This window comes from Pipra filicauda, unplaced genomic scaffold, assembly GCF_003945595.2.
Source record: "Pipra filicauda isolate LSUMZ 115617 unplaced genomic scaffold, ASM394559v2 scaffold90_size2875636_pilon, whole genome shotgun sequence".
In the NCBI taxonomy this organism is placed as follows: domain Eukaryota; kingdom Metazoa; phylum Chordata; class Aves; order Passeriformes; family Pipridae; genus Pipra; species Pipra filicauda.
The window spans coordinates 2,235,116-2,253,353 of record NW_024105098.1 but is presented as its reverse complement, the minus strand read 5'-3'; the positions used below and the strand labels follow the sequence as shown (position 1 = coordinate 2,253,353).

At 48.3% G+C, this 18,238-nt stretch overlaps 2 protein-coding genes across 6 annotated transcripts in view; both read right to left on the bottom strand.

Moving 5' to 3' along the window:
- Nucleotides 1–25: 25 nt before the first annotated feature.
- On the bottom strand, nt 26–7,440 carry NME9 (NME/NM23 family member 9). Of its 2 annotated transcripts, XM_027724872.2 has the most exons (9): nt 7,240–7,440; nt 6,669–6,743; nt 6,408–6,530; nt 3,732–3,789; nt 3,083–3,186; nt 1,901–1,972; nt 1,351–1,467; nt 774–843; nt 26–113 (listed from the first exon to the last, which is right to left on the bottom strand). In XM_027724872.2, the coding sequence occupies exons 1-8, from the start codon at nt 7,390–7,392 to the stop codon at nt 778–780; spliced, it is 768 nt and encodes a 255-aa protein (XP_027580673.2). In that variant the 5' UTR covers nt 7,393–7,440; the 3' UTR covers nt 26–113; nt 774–777. The 2 variants fall into 2 exon arrangements, with proteins under 2 accessions (XP_027580673.2, XP_039247085.1); XM_039391151.1 differs by lacking the exon at nt 1,351–1,467.
- A 733-nt stretch (nt 7,441–8,173) lies between these two features.
- The window catches only part of ARMC8 (armadillo repeat containing 8), a 63,328-nt gene continuing 53,263 nt past the window's right edge, over nt 8,174–18,238 (bottom strand). For 3 of the 4 annotated variants that reach the window (XM_027724866.2, XM_027724868.2, XM_039391150.1), the window contains 6 exons: nt 17,651–17,800; nt 15,833–15,928; nt 13,813–13,908; nt 13,251–13,323; nt 12,251–12,344; nt 8,174–10,700 (listed from right to left, as the gene is read on the bottom strand). In XM_027724866.2, coding sequence (XP_027580667.1) covers nt 10,667–10,700; nt 12,251–12,344; nt 13,251–13,323; nt 13,813–13,908; nt 15,833–15,928; nt 17,651–17,800 — 543 coding nt within the window. In that variant the 3' untranslated portion in view covers nt 8,174–10,666. The remainder of the gene's footprint in view (nt 10,701–12,250; nt 12,345–13,250; nt 13,324–13,812; nt 13,909–15,832; nt 15,929–17,650; nt 17,801–18,238) is intronic. The other variant, XM_027724867.2, reaches the window with a different exon arrangement.

Here is an 18,238-nt window from a genome sequence, read left to right as displayed (position 1 = left end):
ACACCGAGGGACACCGAGCCAGCCATGCTGCCCGCTAATCCTTTTATTTATCGGCAAACCCCGCATCTCTTCCACGCTGCCGGCCGCGATCCCGGGCCCGGGGGTCCGTCAGTCTCCGAGAGAAGGAAAGGGACAATGTCAGTGATGAGCAAAGAAAAGAGGCACAGCCCGGCACCCACCGGCACCCACCGGCCTCTGCCAGAGCCGGGCGGGTTCTGCCGCGATTCCCGGGGTTTGGTGTGCACAGCCCCAGGCTACAAACGTGTCCCAGGAAAGCCTAGAAAAAATGTCCCTTTTGGGACCAGAGACAAAGCCTTTGGGAAGAGGTGGCTAATTGAAACAAGGCAGGAGCTGGTGTAACCAGATTTGGTGCCCAAGTGTTTGTGTTTTCTTTTAAAAACCACTTGAGGGGCGGGGGGTTTAGCAACAGTTGCGGCTATTTCAGTGCTTGTGTTGGAAACAGAACAAAGCCAAAGAGCCCTCACCAGGCCAGAAGGTGAGGGGAGTCAAATGTAAAGTAAAACACACACTGGAAGGAAAAATAACTGAGTTTCGGGATATCAGACACCCAGGCTCCCCTGGTGTCTTACCCGGGTTCCAAGGGGACGCTCTCATGTGCTGATCTGCCAGGGATGGGCAGAGCTGGGCTGTGCCCAGGGACAGGAATCTTCCCTGTGGTGCCCCAGCAGAGCTGAACCCTGGCTGAAGGTTCCAGCTTTAGCAGAGGCACTTACCAAAGGCACAGAGAGCATCCTACACTGTCCCTGCCTTACCTGTTCAGCCCTCCCGCTGTTGTCCCTGCAGAGCAGCTGTGCTTCCCTCCTCCTTGGCTCTGTCTCGCATCTGCAAGAGCGGGTGGATGAGCAAGGAAGGTCCCGAGTGTCCTCCTGCCCTCCAGGTGAGCCCCTGCCAGGCAGGGCCCCCCTTCCCAGCTCCACCTGAGCAGGGAGCAGCCCTCTGCTGCCCTCGGGGTCGGGCTCAGCTCAGCAGTGAGGGCAGAGGCTCTGCCTGTCCGGGGTCACCGGCTGAGCTCTCCATCAGCTGACCAAGAGCCGGGGAAAGCCTTCCCAGGAACAGGCCAGCCATTGTCACCAGAGGGAGCCTGCAGGCTTTGGGATGCCTTCAGAGTAGCAGATCACACACAGGTATGGCAGTTTGGTTCCTCAGAACCAAAGCAGTCTGGAGCACACACAAAAAGCCAGCTCCTCTGGCAGCGGCTCAGCACAGGGGCTGGGCTGGGGATTTTTGCAAGGAAGGAACTCTGCTTTAGAGCTGTGCTGGCCCTGGGGAGCTGAACCTCTCCTCTGACATGCACATCTACAGCTATTTAAGGTTTTAGTGACTCATTACCAGCACTTGCTCTCCTCCATGTTCTAAAACCTTTCTTTCCCCTGCCAGCTGTTCCAGGATGGTTTTCTGCAGCAGTGGTGCATTCACTCCTCTTACAACAGCCACTAATTCTCCCTCCTGGAAGGTGTGGAAAGCAAATCAGTCAGTCAGTGCTCAGATTGTACTCTCTGGGCCCTGGAAATCCCCCCAGCAGCACATCACCCACAACATTTTGTACCAGGCCCTCCTCCCTGACAGAGCTGCTCTGCTCCACAAGAGGAAAGCTTTGGAACAACCTTCTCTGTGGTTCCTCATCAGTCTTAGGAAGAAGCAAAGCAGTTTGTGAGAGAAGTGAGGTCCTGCATAGGCAGGACTGAACCTGACGACCTCACAGGGCAACACACTGACTATATTTTAATCCCCACAGCACTTGATCACCAGCAGATACAGAGCAAATAAAATTTGCTCATCACACATTAAAGAAATAGAATCTCCCTCCAAAAGGCCAGTTGTTCCCACCAGCAGGTCATGTTTGTTGCTGTGCATCTACTGGGAAAACGTTTTCACTCACAGCATAAAACAGAAAGACAGGCTGGCATCGTCCTCTGTATCTTTCCAGAGCATCGATGGAATCAACTTCAGCCTGAAAGAAATGGGAAATAGAGCAGGTGTTTCTAGGAAAGCATTTCTGCTCCACAGGGAAGCACATGCCTGGACTCAGCCCCCCTCAGCTGGCTGGTCCTCACCCCCCACACGGGGAAACACCTCTGGGGCCCGGTTTGGGGGGACAAAGTGACACCGGTCAGAGCCAGGGCCACAACCAAGTCCCAGCTCAGCAGCAGTGACCTGAGAAGCAGGCAGATCTCACCTGCAGGAGCTGGAACAGCAGCTCTGCTGGGACAGGAATGTCTATTCCCAGCAGCTTGCCTGGGTGAGTCCCACAGAAGAAGGCTGGAAAATGAAATGGGAGCCTCTTGTCCATGAGCAGAGAAGTGGCAGGAGGAGCTGTGGTGGCAGCAGAGGCAGCAGCAGGAGTGCTGAGCTGTGAGAAACCTCCCTGCCCTCGGCTCTCTCCACGATCCAGAGCTGCCTTCAGCCAGGAAAGGCACTTACACACAGAATCCCAGTGGGACTGAGGTCGGGAGGGACCTCTGAAGGGCTCTGATCCCAGACTGCCCAAAGCAGGGCTGGTCTCAGTGGTACAGGAGGGTGTTCAAGGCTGTGTTAGTTTTGAGCATCTCCCAGAATCAGCTCTGCACCTCTGGGAACTTGTCCCAGTCCTACCATTCCTACACCGAGTACTTTTTCCTTCTCTTTACTTGGATCTCTCCCTGCTGCAACTTATCCCGTTTTCTCCTGTCCTGTTGCTGTGTTCCACTGAGAGATGTCTGTCTCTGCCTTCTCCATCCATCCCCCACTTGACACCTGTCCCTTTTCCTCTCTAGGTGACCAAACCCAGCTCCTTCAGCCTCCCCCTGTACATCAGAGGGACTTTGTGTTAACAACTCTGTCCAGTGTTATTTGCTTAAGCAGAAATCTGGACAGATCCATTAAAGCCTGAAAATTCTTCATTATATGAATTCTTACAGATGAACCCAAGCACCTGTATTTGGCAGGTTCCCTCCCAGCAGCTGCAACTCCTGCACTGTTATCCTTTGGGCTGAATATTGGAAAGACAAAGTCACTTCAGCCTTCAGGCCCCTGCCAATTGCAGAGGACTGGGTATTGCAGGCAGCGTCAAATGAGATCTTACCACAGCAAAATGCAGGAGATTACTGTCAACTTCATTCCTGATTTTTTGGAAGAGATCCACTACTGTTTTGCACGGGCCACACCAGGCTTGAAATGCATCAACAACTGTGAGCAGGAAAATGAGTGAGAATGAGGTGAAAATGGGTCACTTCAGACACAGACCAGTAGACCAAACACTAGAAGGGCTGGATTCAACTCTGAGGTAGAAACTGTCCTACCCTGGGAAGGTTTGAGATGCTGGATCAGAGGATGAGATCACATTGTAAAATATCAAGCTAATAATTATGTGGAGGAGCCTTCAAAAGAAACATGGGCATGGCTGTGCCCTTTGAGGGACCAGCTTTTCTAGGGAGAACTGCAGAGGGAGAGCACCCTTGGGAGCCAGGGCTGTTCCTTTGCTGGGGACAGTCCTGTTCCAAGCAGTGGCTGGACTGGACACTCCAGAAGCTTCTGGACCAGCACTGCTTGGATTGCATGACAACTGTCCCACATGAACAGGACTACAACCTCCAGCTTGTCTCACCTCTGTTGGAATATTTCTTCCTTCCATTCAGGGAAAGAGGAATGGAGGGACTGACTAAACATCCTTAACATTAATAATTCCTCTAAACACAGAACAAGAGCAACCCAGTGTGCTGACCAAACCTTACCAATGAGTCCTTTGAGACACAGCATTTCTTCCCAAAGCTCCTGGCTAGTGATGTTAATCTGTGTGAAAATGTAAAAACACAGTAAAAGCAACAGTAAGTCCAAAGGTACCACCCAGTTGCTGCAAACATCTGGACAAACTGCTTAAGAGGGACACATCTGCCTGAAGAGGAGTTACCTGAGCACTCAGGAAACTCTCCTGACTGATCCTCTCACCTCTGACCAGCTGGGCACGATGTCTCACAACATCCAGGGAAAGGCAGATGGAAAGGCAGCAGCACCCAGCCAAGAGAAAGCTCTCCCTCATTTAGGGGCACTACTGGAACAGTGGCTGCCAGGGGGCCCCAGACTTGGTGTACAGAGAAGCCAAGAGTTGTTCTGGGGGCTGACTCCCCAAACTGGGAGCCCAGACCCACAGCCAGGGCCTGTCTGACTGCCCAGAGCTCCAACTGAACCCACCAGACCCTGTCACCTACAGAGCAAGGGGGAAGGGCTGTGAGACACCCATCACAGCCTCAGGTTCTTCCTGGCACTCTCCTGCTTTTCTGGCAACACAACTCCTTGTGGGGCCACGCAGCAAGATCTGAGAGCAGGACCCAGCTGAGCAGGGCCCTCCCATGGGAGCCCAGAGCAGGAGGGTGGGCTGGGCTGTCCCGCAGCACTGGGTGCTGCTCCACAGCCTCCCTTCCCCACACCCAGCTCAGCCCAGTCCTCACAGGGACTCACAAGGCAGGGGATTCTCCAGCAGCAGCTTCTCCCCTGGCCTGCACATGAGCTGTGCTACTTTTAGAGGTTTCAGTCTTGCTCAAATAAAGCAGTAAATACAGAGCTCCTGCGATGTGTGGGCACTAGAGGGGGGCTGAGCCCAGCGTGTCCTCACCTGAATTCCCAGCTGTATCCAAAGACTTCCAAAACACAGTGAACAGAGAATACAAAGTTCTAGGTTGGGAGGGATCTGTGGAGTTCTTCATCTAATGCCCTGCTCAGTGTTAGATCAGCTTGCTCAGGGATTTACCCTGTCAAGGATGCCCTAGACAATTCCATACACTGTGCCACGTGCTGTATTATCCCACACTTCCAATACTGTTATTAGAAAGGAAAAGATCTTTAGCATCTTCCCCATCTTACAGGACTTGCCCCTCAGTAAGTACTTAAAAACACAGCAAGTTAATAAAAAAAAGGCTTCCTGAGAAATGAAGATCTGGTTTTGTTCATCCTGAACAATGAGGATTCCCAGTTCCTTCCTCAGCTGGTCTCATCAATCCCAACTACATTTAGACTACAATGGAAGACAGGAAGTTGCCCCAAGGCAATGATTTCACAATAATTAACACCAACGGGCATTGAAGGGCTGCTAAAATCCCATAGTCAAGAATTCCAAGAGTGGAAACTCCAGTGGCCTCTCACAGGTTTTCAGAGGTGTCACCAGGGCAGTTTCTCCAGGACCTTTCTCACTCAGGCAAAGGGAGCTGTTCAAACACCTCTGTCCATTTGCCTGTTCAGCACATGACCCCAAGCCTATTTTTTTTCAGAGAACACCTGCAGAATTGAGACATTTAATTGTTCCTGGTGCTGGGACCACGCTCAGGGTGTTTCACAGAATGTCAATGAGTCCAAAGGGTTGATGACAATAACTTGTGATAATGAGTTCAGCCATGGGCTCAAGTACTGGTGGCACCCTCCAAGATGCTTTGCTAATTTGGGAGTGCTGAGGCTGCTTGGGCTTGGGTCTTCTCTAACACAACCAGAGCTTTTCCAGGACATCCCATCGTATCCAAGGTTCAGCTTTCATCTGCAGGTGTGAACAACCAGAGTTTTGCAGCCCCAGCCCCAGCTTTGCCTTGGCTGCCCAAGGGGCACAGTGTGGTTGATGTTCCTCATCACTCAGGAACTGAGCTGGACAAGCAGCAACAGAGTCCATTCTTACCTTAATAGAGAGCTCCTCTTCCTTTTGTACACAGGTTGGCATTTTCCAATCTCAACAGTGAATAAACAAGGCCAGAGAGCCCATAATCTCTTCCATTATTTCTCTCTTGTGAAGACTGAACTTATTTTAAATTTTGAAGCAGACCTTCAGAACCTACTTTGGGTTTTCAATGTTTTCTCGTAGTGAACCACTCCCAGAACCCCTCTCTCCCCACGCAGTAGTTATAAAGCATCATTAGGTCACTTGTGCACTGTAAACAAGGCAAAATTCCTCCACATATCACTGTGAAATAGGTTTTTTACCCTTAGAATTTTTCTCGTACCACCCAACTTTTACAGGGAGCCTTCTGAATACGTGACCTGGCCAGAGATGTTCAGTGACATTTGTCGCTCGGGAGAAACCCCCCCTTCCCCAGTTCCCTACTCCTCGATGTCCTCTGAGCAATTATCCCATGAAACACAGATGCATTCTGATCTCTGACAGCAGCCAAACCTGTGCCAGCCCTTAAGAGCTTGGAACACAACCTGCAGCCCCACAACCACCTCCCTGTGCCCCCACAGCACTGACAAGGGGCAGATCTGACCTGCCAGGCCTCCCCGTTGTTCCCACCTGCCTTCAGGAATGTTTTCCACCCCAGGGACCTCACAGCAGGGCTCTGCCAGCAGCATCTGAGATACCTCCAGACTGAATTTCATCCTTTGCACTTAACTATGAGTTTACAAGGTCTTTCAAAAGCCTGGCTCCTACTGACCTGCAGCTCTACCTCCTTTTTCTTTGCAGCCATCCCTCTGCAGGAACAGGATCCTGTGAGCAGCCCTCCAAGCGCAAGCACTGCCGACGTCCTCTGATCCCGTGGGTCCAACTGCTGGCCAACCTGCACCATAGAGAGAGCCTTTCACCTGGCTCTGACCCTCCACCCAGGACAAAGCACCCACAGCAGCACCCTGGCCCTGCTGCAAGGACAGGGGGTGGCTCAGCAGTGCCCAAAATCTGGGCACAGCTTTGCTCTTACCTTCACAGAGTCGAGGTGCTGCTGCAGGGCCTGAACTGCCGCTCGCTTCCAGACACAGGAGCCTGTCCCCCTCGCCTGGAGGGTGGGAGAAGGGGATGGGCCCAGCAGGGCCTGCCAGGACCTGTGTCCAGCTGGCAGGGCCCCAAGGCTGCCATGGCAGCGCTGGCTCTGCCGGGGCAGCGCGTCAGCCCAGCCTGCCCCGCTCCCTCCTCCGTGCCCGCTCCAGCTGGGAAGTTCAGCTCTGTCTCCCCTAGAACTCCCCCTCCAGCAGCTGCACTTGGAGCCTTTCTGCCTCCCCTGTCCTGTCACCCCTGCCCAGCTCCCCCCTCCACCACTCACCCCCACTCCAGTTATCCCACATCCCTCCTGAACTGGGGGCTCAAAGCGAGGTGTGGGATCCAGACCCCAGCAAGGGGATAACCTGCTGTCCCAGCCCCAAACACAGCTCAGTTTGGGGATAACCTGCTGTCCCAGCCCCAAACACAGCTCAGTTTGGGGAGGCTGGTTGGTTTTTCCCTTCTTTGCAGCGAGAGCAGTGCCAGTGCCCAGCCCCTCCCAGGTTTTGGCTCACCCCATCCGTGCCCATGGGGTCCTGGGCTCCAGGGCAGACCCTGCTGTGCTGCATCTCATCACGCAGCACACGAGGTGGTGGCCTGATCCTCCAGCTGACCATGGTCCCTCCTGGTTGGGGGTTCAGTTTTTGGTACATCAATGCCCCCAACATGTCTCTTTTTGCTGAAATCAGCCTGCAGAGGAGCCCTGATGATTTCAACCGCCGCTGTAATTCTGCACATTGACACCTCTCCCATTTCAGGAGTACCAAAGACAACCCATTTCTACTCGAGAATCTAATTTCATGCCCCTCAATTATTCCTCTGTCTGTCGTGTCACTGCTTCAGCAGTTCTGGGGAGGCACAGCTGCTGCTGCAACGGGTGAAGTCTGGAAAAATACATTTTAAAAAATGTGAAATGTTTGCCTTAGGAAGGTCCTGGCACAAGGTGCTTTAAGCAGGTCACCTGGCTTCTGTCACTGCCACAATGCACATCTGTGACTGGAACAGCCAGATTGTGTCTCACTGGATTTTCTGTGTGGGAAAGACAGTCCAAACGTGGAATGAAGGTGGTGGGGAGCAGCCAAAGGTCTCACTTGTCTGACAGCTCCTGTCCCAAATTCACTTTGTTGACAGGTGTTACCTCTGCAAGAGGGACTTCCAGCACTAGACCCAGATATAAAGAGAGGACATACTTATCAAAATTCATCAGGGTGGGGTTTCAGCAGAGAAATGGCACAAGAAGAGCAGAAATCCTGATGATTCACATGATGTCCAGACAAACTCTGCTTTGGTTCTGCAAACAGCCCCGGCATTCACAAGCTGCTGCCACCTCATTAAGTTGGGAAAGCTCTGGGTGACCAGCAAAGTCTGTTCCCACTGTGACTCTCAGGCTGCAGAGGGGCAGGCCCAGAGAGCTCAGATTTCTCCAGGAAGCTGAGAAAAATCTCCATGTTCTGGTAAAGTTCTCTTTATTTACAGTATTCTTCTTTTTGTACATACCTATAGCAACATCAAAAATTATTCACAAAGCTTAACTGAATGTAAAAATGTCCTCATCCAACACAGTTTGTCCTCTCAATACCTGTGGAAAACTTCAACTGTTCTCATGCAGCAACGAGATTGTCTGAGCATTGGTTTTTAGCTTTTCTGGCAGAATTGTAGGAAACCACCTCAGAACTTGTACAGAGATACTTTTACTCACCTTTTTTCTGAACACCTTTAGGCACCGAAGTTCTACAGAATCAAACTCAGATTTGCTTTTAGAAATGTGAGTTGGGGAAGGAAGAGAAGAGATACAGAAGAACTTGAGCTCCTAAACAAACACAGGAGTGTAACCGGAGCACATCAGACACTTTTGCACTTACAACACCTGCCTCAGAACCTCCTTCTCAGTTCAGGTAAAAATATATTTGATTCAATTTTATGAACAAGACTTTTTGCTTCTGAGGTACTGACATTTAACAAGTTCTCACATATTTTTACTTTCCCTTTTGTCCAACCCCCAAAGTCCATCATGAAAAATTTGCAGAAGGACATTAAAAAACTGCCAGTCACTTACTGCAATGCCTGGGGAAAAAGTGTCAGGTGCTCACTTTTATTTGTCTTTGAGAGTGGAAGAAGTTACATGAAATGTAGATATTGTCCTTTGCAACCAAGTGATAACAGTTATCTGATACACAGCACATTCAAATTCCAGGCCAAACTGTGGTCACATTTTCTGACACAAGTAGTTACCTTGGAAAAAAAGTAAGGCTGTCACAATTTGACCTTCTGATCAGAAACAGAAGATTTAGATACTCATCAAAATTGGTTAGCAAAGTTACAGACCTCTCTTCTTGCTGCAGCCCCCCTAGAGTTCAGTGTAGGAGAAGAAAGATTTGGTTTAAGCCATTGGCTGCAATCCCTAGTGCCTGTTAGTGCTGTGGAAATACAGTGCCTGCAGAGTCTGGCTTAACCACGGGCTAAACTGAACCCCAAAGGGCCCAGAGCCCTGGACTGCACCCCTGAGGAGGCTCCTGCTGCCCTGCTGCTCCAGGCACACCTGCCTGGGAAAGCCCTGGGCTCTCCCATTCCAGCCTAACCTCCCACAGTCTTGGTCTGCACTCATGTTTGCTTCTCCACACTTCCAGGCACAATCCCAGGCACAAGTCAAGGCCTCCAGGTGCAGTCCAACCCCATCACAGTCCAGCCCCATCCTTGTTATCCAGGAATCTAAATCCATGCAAGTGTGTATCTGCCTATGTACAGGGACCTGCAGCAACACTGCTGAGCCAGAAAACAAAACCAAACCAAAGCTCTGTTTTTTCCATCCCTCCCCCAACTTCATGCTCCCAGCAGATCCTTTGTGGAGATGATCTGGAAGTCAATTAACTCTTTGCAGAGGCAAAGGATGCAGAACAAAAGCAATCCCTTAACCACTGCTTGGCAGCTCCTTCTGCTCTCTGCCAAATTAATTCTGCACCACACTGGTCGCTCTGCTGGTACCAGTGATCAGCAAATCCCTCTCCCCTGAACAAGCCAATCCTTCAGCAATTAGCTGAGCAAGTTCCTGGCTAGGAAAGCAAAGCTTATTCCTGCTGATCCTGCAGCCACGTGCTCCTTCCCAGAAAAGCCAACAGTGCCCCTAACCCTGAAGTATGAGCTTGCCTTCTAGAAATGTAAAGAAACCCAAACCCAATCCAGCTGACCCATTCCACGGATTTGAGCATGGTATCAGTACCAGTGACCTTGCATTGTAGTAAAGAACTCTTTGATCTTGTCAGTACAAAATGTGCTGCTTGGAATTTGGGGTCTACTGCCTTCCTCTATTTCTCTCTTTAAAAAGGAAGGATAATGTAAGTTAAGCTGAAGTTCAGAAATGCATATATTTTACTTAAAAACATTCATCTGTTCAAAATTCAAAATAAACTTTATGGGATACAACAGTTTGGTTTTTTTTTTTAAATAACATTTCATTCAAACTGTATATAATTCACTGAAGTATTCGTACAGCAAACAATGGTTAACCCTTGAAAACCTGTAGAAAAAGATTTTCACACAAAAAAAAGGAAAACCAAAAGTGAGTCCTCACACCCACCCACACTCACCCAAGCACACACACACCCAAGCACACACCCACACACACAGGCTGCAGCAAAAGCAGAAAATTGGAGGCCCAAAAGGAAAACAATGACTGATTGTTCTATCCAAAGTCCAGGTAGCTCAGGAAAAAAACCCAAAAAACCAAAACAACCCCCCGAGAGTCCTCTGAGTAAAGAAACTACCTCAAGAAAGTTCTCAAGTGCACTGGAGACCTGATCATTTGAACTGTTTCTGCAAAGCAGCTCCCTGCACCTGAGAAAAATGCAGCCCAAGGTGACTTGTGCAAATATAAGGAGTCAGGAGTATCTCCTGCTGTTCCTTAAGGAGACATGAGGGGTGTCCATGGATTCAATTAGTCTTTGATCATGCAAGGTACTGCTGGAGTGCTGTCTTCGCCCTGCAAGGAGGAACAGCCCGTTAATCACCAGGGTTTGGCTTCGTGGACACGCTGTGCCAGGAGGGGAGGGAGGAGGGAGGGGACAGCTCTGGAGGAATCTGGCAGTGGGGCAGAACTGCTCTGTGTGGGCTGTGACTGGTGAAGAACCCACCTGGCACCTAAAAATCAGGTGATCTACCCAAGTGCAAGCCGAGGCACCTCCCAGCACGGTGGGACCTGAGGGTTGTGTGTTACCCACACCTGCAGAACCCTGAGGAGAGCAGGGAAGAGCAGGGGCTTTGTCACACACTGCACTGGGACAGGCAGGGCTTTGAGCTGAGAAACCCAAGAGCTGTCACAACTCAGCACACACCAGAAGCACACCAGTCCTGTCAGGAATCCCGTCAGGAATTTTGGCCCCCACCAAAAACATCCGATGAGGTGGGAGGGAGAAGAGAAGCAGCAGCCAGTCTAACACTGGGATTGATCTAACACTGTGCAACATTTTTGTTAAGAAAAACACACCTCCCAGCAGTCTGGGGTTACACCTGCATCATCACCTCAGCTAACTCAGGGCTTCCTCCCACCTGAAGTGAGAGGTTTTGCTCTTCCTTTGTTCCCTACAGCTCCCAATGTGCTACTGGGACCTTGACAGACTCTTCCAACTTCTCCAACTCAGCAACTCAGAGGAGGATTATTTATTTTTCCTTCCAAGTTTCCTGCTGTGATCACAAGCTCATGGAGGGGGCTGGTGTAGCAGAGGTGGGTATCAATATATTCCTGATTATCACCTTCAGTGCTGATACTCTCTCTGCCACAGATTTCAAACAGAGAAGCTCTAACTTCACTGCAAAGATGTCTAAGAACACTGGGACATCTTTCATAAAACCAAGAACCCCAAATTCAGTGCATTTTAAAACAATGCACAGTTTTGAGTTGTGTTGTCTGTGTGTGACTTCTTCCAAAAATCAGATCATCTCCTTTAGTTTGTGGAAGAAACAGGAGTTGTTACTAAGTGTAGGTGGGATAATTGCAAAAAGTAAACAGAAACCCACAGAAATTATCCTGAGCTGTTTCTGTTCCATGTGCTTGGGAAGCAGCTGGATCATCTGTGTAAGTACTAACAGGAGCAACAGAACAGGTATGTGCAAGGCTACTGTTGAGCTTCGTTAGTTTAAAAGAATTTAAATGAGATTAACAACTGTTAGTGACGATCCTGTATTATCCTTTTAATTCATAGAGTTATGTGACAGTTGACCATCGTTCCAACTCTCTGGAACTTTGTCAGTAGTCCAAGTTCACACAAATATTGTGTGTCTGTGAGATTTCACAGAGGACTCTCCATTGCTTTAGAAGATTTTAAGAGTACTTATTTCATACTATTAAGAACTTCAGTAAAATTCGTTATTCCTGAGCAATACAAACCCTGCTCCTTAAATAAGGGCTCATCACCATTTCTTTTTACGCTGCAAAGCTCCGTGCAACAGAGCTTTGTTTTTTGGGGAATTTTTCTGTAATCATAAGCAAAGATTTCCCTTTCATCATCTCTTTCGGTTTTTCTTTATACTCACTTGTCACACAGATTTGGATCTGATGACTGACTCAGTTTATGTAGAATATCCACTATTCCCATGTCTCGGAGTTTATCCTGGCGTTCCTGTGAACCTACGACGACAAAGCACATTGCTGGGAATACCACCACCCCCAAATGTCCATGGGACAGGAGGGAGGAATGGCAGCAGAAACCAGCCTAGAGGAGGGCTATGGAACACAGCTCAGCCAGGGCACAGCCATGGAAACACTCCCTTCCCACAGGAGGTCCAGCTCCTTCTCCTGTTGCCCCTGTGCAGATGTTCAGAGAAGAGAAAGTTTTGAAGGCAAAAACCTTTATCCTAAGGTAAGAAGCTTGGCTTGAGTTGGTTTTCTCTCATCTCTCTGATTTCCCAGGATTTGTATGCAGAGAACATTTAACTGGAGGTGTTTCTGAGCCCTCTCCACCTCTCACCACAGCTGTATCTTCCTGTGCAGCAGCACCTTCAGCCCTCTCCTGGTGACATCCCATTCTTCCAGACCAGGACTCTCCTCCCCAAATGCCTTCTCCAATTCCTTCCAGTTCCACCCACAAATCCTTTGACTGGTTGCAAGTCTCACTGCCCAAGCCATCCATGCTGAGGAAAATTTCTTTGCAACAAACCCCCTTTCTAATCCATTTATCCTCTCCAGTGAACCTGTTGCTTCCAACAACAAGTTCCCACAACCTCTTCAAGACTTGGAAGCTCTTACCAGGATTCTCTTTCACTCCAGTTGTTTTCAGACCTCACAGAAATGCTGCAGGAGAAAACCTGCCACTGTGTGACTCTCCAGCTCCTGTTTATTGTCCCTCTGTCTCCCCCAGAACAGCTCTCTACATTCCCCTCAACGTTCTGACCATTCCCACCCATTCCACATCACACCTAGAATGATGGCTCCCATTACACTTTGGATCCCACTGCAAATATTGGTTACTATGCAACAAAAGCCTTTTGACCAGAGTGGTAACTTGTCTATGCATTAATAATGAGGCTTTCTTACCTTCCTCTTCATTCCATATGAGATTAGATATACAGAACATGGCAGCAAGCTGAAGTTTAGCATTTGAATGACTCTAAATAGAGAAAAACAGAACTCAAGTTTAGAAGAGAAATTCAGAATTTTATAAGACTTAGATTTTGTCATTCATCCTGTCATAACTACAGTAGCAAAGCTGGGACTAATTCTTATCTACAACTTCTCTCAAAGATAGGGCCATAATACAAGCACTTGAGTAGTGCTCAATCACTTCCTTCCAAATATTTATTGACGTCTGCAAGATATGCCTTTTCCAAGATCATGAAATGTTTTCCAAGGGGACTTGGTATTGCTGAAGTCACTGTAACATTCTTATGGGAAATAACCACTGCCTTTTCCTTTTAATGAGCTCCTCAGTACCCCTCTGGCACACAGAACTGCACCCCAGGAATTCTGAACCACCACTGGGTTCCTGGAAGTGAAGTGCGTGACAGCGAAGAATTCACACAACAAAATCCTCAAGCACTTTCCTCTTCTCATTCCTGCAAAAGACCAACATAAAACCCTAAAGAGAAATTGCCCCTACCATGTAGTATTTGATTTTCTGCAGGATGTCATCATTGGTCATAATCAGTTCTTTTGCTGTCGTGCCATCTGCTATATTGGCAAGGATACATAATGTCTGAAAGAGAGAAAAACCAGGAAGTTCTTTGGCCACAGATCACATCCCATGATTTATACAGCTTCCCTGACAGCTCTGAACTCTGACAAACAATTCCTTCAATTAGTTTTAATATCTTTAATCTGGAGTTTCCAGCTTGCTTCCATCTAGGGCCAATGCCAAGGAGGCAACGGCTGTGGGGAACAGCCCTGGCCAGAAACAGTCACTGCCATGTTAAAATGAAAAGCAACATTCATTAATTCATTATAATGAGGAAAATTGTAAGTCTCTCATGGAAATCTGCAGCATATAGAAAAGATTGACTACCCTGGAATACAAAGCAGTCTGTTCTGTATCAGGGGCTGGGGGAAAAAGAAAAAAAGAACAGCAAAACCCAACCATATCTATCTAGTTCTGCAGGCCAGGGACAGGAGGGACTGAGGCCTCTCTGCTGATCTAGCAGAGGAGTAATTTGTTTTTGATAAGTCTAATCACAGTTGCTGCCTGCAGAGGTAACTCAAACTACTAATGCAGCTGCTTTTTTCCTGAAAATTAGAGGAGCCACCGCACAGAATTCCCTGGAAGCACCTTGGCCCGTGCTGGCACTGCCTTCAGACAGCACTGATGGGCACAGGCAGCTCCCCTGGCTCTCAGGGGGCACTGGGAGATGCTCAACAAGTTCCTTCCCAAAGAGCTGTGGAAGAACTTCACCCTCATTTCTGGGCATGCAGGGAGGGCACCGAGCAGGACCAGTACTGGTGTGGTTTGTGTCTGAGCTGCACTGCACTCCTGTCAGCAGCTGCACACACTAATTACTGCCAAGCTGCTAATTACATCCTGAGGAGCCAGGCAGGGACAGAGTCCTGCTGGAAATCTGGGCTCTTGTGTGCACACAGGCAGGGCTGGATGTGTGACCTGGTGCTGAAGGAAAAGCAAGCTGCACCCCAGGGACCAAGGAAATGCTTTGTGGATAAAGGCCCCAGACTCCAAAGGCCATATCCATCCCTGGCCCTTTCCCAGAGTACTTCTCAGCTATGCTGATACTCCTCCAAAATAATTCCCAGAGCCTTGGCCAGGTAAATAACCTGCTGCTGCACTAAAGGCCACTCCTGTCACCAGAGCTTTACCAGGGAGAAGCTGGTTAACCCTCAGCTGTCTCAGAGCCATGGTGACTTTGCTGGCTGGTAAGTCTTCAGGGATGTTCTTTGCTAATTTTGCACTTAAATTGCCATCAAAGGCCTGTCTGCCTTCCACCCATTCTCCAGGAGCAGAGATTCAGACCAGCTGTATTTCTCCACCCACCTGCCAGGCTGTTTGCTGCCCATATCCACCCTAAGCCAAGGCAATCCTCTGGAATCTCCCACAGCTTCTCACTGCCCCCATTCTTCATCACCACATGAAGAAACAGGGTTCTCCAAGTGACTGTCCTGTCTGGCACAGGAGTTAACCAGCCAAAGTGCTCTGACTTTGGCTGTAGCATCCCCACAGAGGTGTCCCTGTCCCCTTACACTGCACCAATCCAGGATGTTGTTCCCTACTAGTCATCTCTTTCCTTCTGCCTTTCCTTCTTCAGTTTTCATTTGTCAGGGCAGGTCCCTCCCCACATTTTCCTGCTCTTTCCCCTGCTAGTGCCTCTGTTCTCTTTCTACCATCCCCTTTCCTGCCCTGCAACTGCCTCATTTAATTCTGCTCTCACATCCAGCACCCTTCTCTTTACCAAACCTATATTTACAAAACCATTTTGAATTCCATTCAAACACCTTTGTAATAATCCATCAGAAAGAAAAGCATTCTTGCAGGTACTCAAGTTATCCATCTGACATCTCAGTAAAATATTCACAGCACATCATAATCCCAAACAAAAATGCCATGTTGTGAACAGGAATCATTCTTTTGCTGTTTCTCACATTTTTTCTGCCAAGACAACACAAAACAAAAAAGGTACCTGCTCTTTGACTTCTATATTGTGCTCCCCTTCCAGAATGAGGGTCACTGCTTGCATGATTTGCTTCCCATGAGTGCTCATTATATGGTCTATGTGCTGCCAAAGCAAGGAAGAAACACATTTAGTTGAACTCCCCAAAGAAGGCACATTCCTACTTCAATCACTAAGGGAAGAGCAGCAACACTGCACACAGAGCCCAGCTCCTAGTGAGCTCTCCCAAATCCAGGAGTTTATCACAGCAGAAACACTTTGTAACATTGCTCTTCATGTGAAGCCTGGTCTTGTCTGAGAGAGCATCACACAGGCCTTGGCTGTGATTTCCCTGTCACCCAGAGGGAAGGCACTGGCTTCCCACTCTGACAGTCTGGAGACTGAATCCTGCTGGAGCCAAGCTCCAAGTATGATGCTGCAGTTAGAAACAAGCCCTTCTCTTCTGGTAACAGGGGGATAATATCAGAGAGGGGTAAGAAAACTGCTGCTTCTTATCTGGGATTTGCTGTGACCAGGTCTGATATCCACATTTCCAAAGCCTGAGACAGTGCAGAGAAATAAGCCATGTGCACTGCTTATGTCTGGGAAAACTGTCCCAAGTTCACTGGCTCACAGGGAAAAGGCCATTTGATGACACACCTACACTAGAATAGAAACAATCATTAGAAGTATCAGAAAAAGATAAACCGGATCTACTGGATGAACTGATCCCAAACCTCAAGGGCGACAGGAAACAGGCACCAGAGATGACCAGCACATGGCACATCACAATTCCTTAAGGCTTTAAGGACTTCTTAAAATCGCTAATAATGAGATTTCCTTGGAAAGCTGCTGGATGAGTGAGTTTTGGGTAGAGTTCTGGAGTGAGTTTTGGGTAGAGAATGAGAATGGCTGGTTCTGACTCTAAAACACAGCATAGGAAGTGGGTGAAGCTGGCATGGAGTTCCAGATGAAAAACACCTTAAGTGACAATGAGACTGTGCTGTGAAGAGCTCAGGGTGAGTTTAATGAATGACTGGTTATTAAATATCTTTTCACATTCAGACAGAGCTAATTTTCTATGAAGCCCATTGAGACTCAACGAGTACAAACATCAGAAGATTTTTTGCAGTGACCTTTTTATGGTAGAAACACAATACGTGATAAATGCACAGTAGAGGCTTCATGGGTTTTTTCCCCCCACAAAAATGATGGCTTGCCAAATGTTTGCTGCATGTTTTCCCTCTGTTCTTCACAGGGGATTATCCCTTTCTTTTCCTCCACCAATATCTCTTTCTCCCTGTCAAAAACAATTCATGGGCTTACATTTTCAAACCATTTTATTTCAGGGTGTAAAACGAACGTAGGCATTTTGTAAGTGCACAGTCCCCCAGTCACATTCACAAAGCCAGTACTAGCTATACAGCTGGGTAAGAACACAAGTATTTCAGGGGTCAAAAAAGAAGAAACACAAGCATCTTTAAGATATGGACCTCTCCACACGCTGCCTCAAGAGTGCAACCCTCCTACTATTGTGCTGGACAAGTTTCACAGAGAAACTGTCAGGAAAATTCCATTGCAATGGAATTGAACATCAGTGTAAATGTCTGGCTCTGCATTTGGTAATAATTACAGTGTTTCTGTGGATCTAAAGAATTCTTTCAAACGTTTCCTTACACTGATTTGTACACTTGGTTGCGAGTATTTGAATAAATCCAAAGGCTTCAGGTTTTAGCAAGATCCTGAACGTTGGTCTTACACAGAAAAATAACCTGTCTTATAAGGAATGTGTTGTGTTTCCTGCACGTGTGATCAGCTCCCAGAAGGGCTGTTTGCAGCTCCACTTACTGGGCGAGTGGAGAGCAGATTCCTGAGCAGCCCCAGCGTCTTCATCAGCACATTTACGTCGGAGTCAGAGAGCAGCTGGAAGAGCTGCTCCGTGCTCAGCCCTCGCAGGATGTCCGACTTGATCTTCTGTTCTGCTTGAAAAGCCATGTTCTGCAAGAGACAGACACCTCCTCACTGATTTCTTACCTTAAACCTGGGCTTTCGCTCTTCTAGGAGACTATTCCCTGCAGGAATATATCCCTCCTACATTGATCTTGCAAAGGCTGTGATTTCTGAGCAACTGCTACACAGTGAATTCAATTTGCACCCAGTCATGCAGCTGACCTGGTTATTACCTGCTTTTATTTGTCCCCTGGCATGCTACTGACACTTCTTAACTGCTGCCCTGAACGAGCCTGGCAACAAAATTGGTATCAGAACTGAAGAATTTATTCTACTTTATGGACTAACAGATGAAGTGGTCGAGGCTGATACTGTTTCTCTTCTGCAGTTCAATGCAAAGACAAGCCAGATTTCAGCTACTTTATTTCTAATAACGACCGACAAGTTCTTTAAGTTACATTCCCAAACATTTGAAGGAGCTAAATG

What these genes read in the sequence shown, in the direction of transcription:
- NME9 (XM_027724872.2), bottom strand. Translation starts at nt 7,392, where the DNA reads ATGTTGGGGGCATTGATGTACCAAAAACTGAACCCCCAACCAGGAGGG. An exon ending in ATCTCCTGCATTTTGCTGTG is followed by an intron (nt 1,973 to 3,082) that starts GTAAGATCTCAT and finishes CATTTCTTTCAG; the next exon opens with GCTGAAGTTGATTCCATCGA. An exon ending in CTGTCTTTCTGTTTTATGCT is followed by an intron (nt 1,468 to 1,900) that starts GTGAGTGAAAAC and finishes CACACCTTCCAG; the next exon opens with GAGGGAGAATTAGTGGCTGT.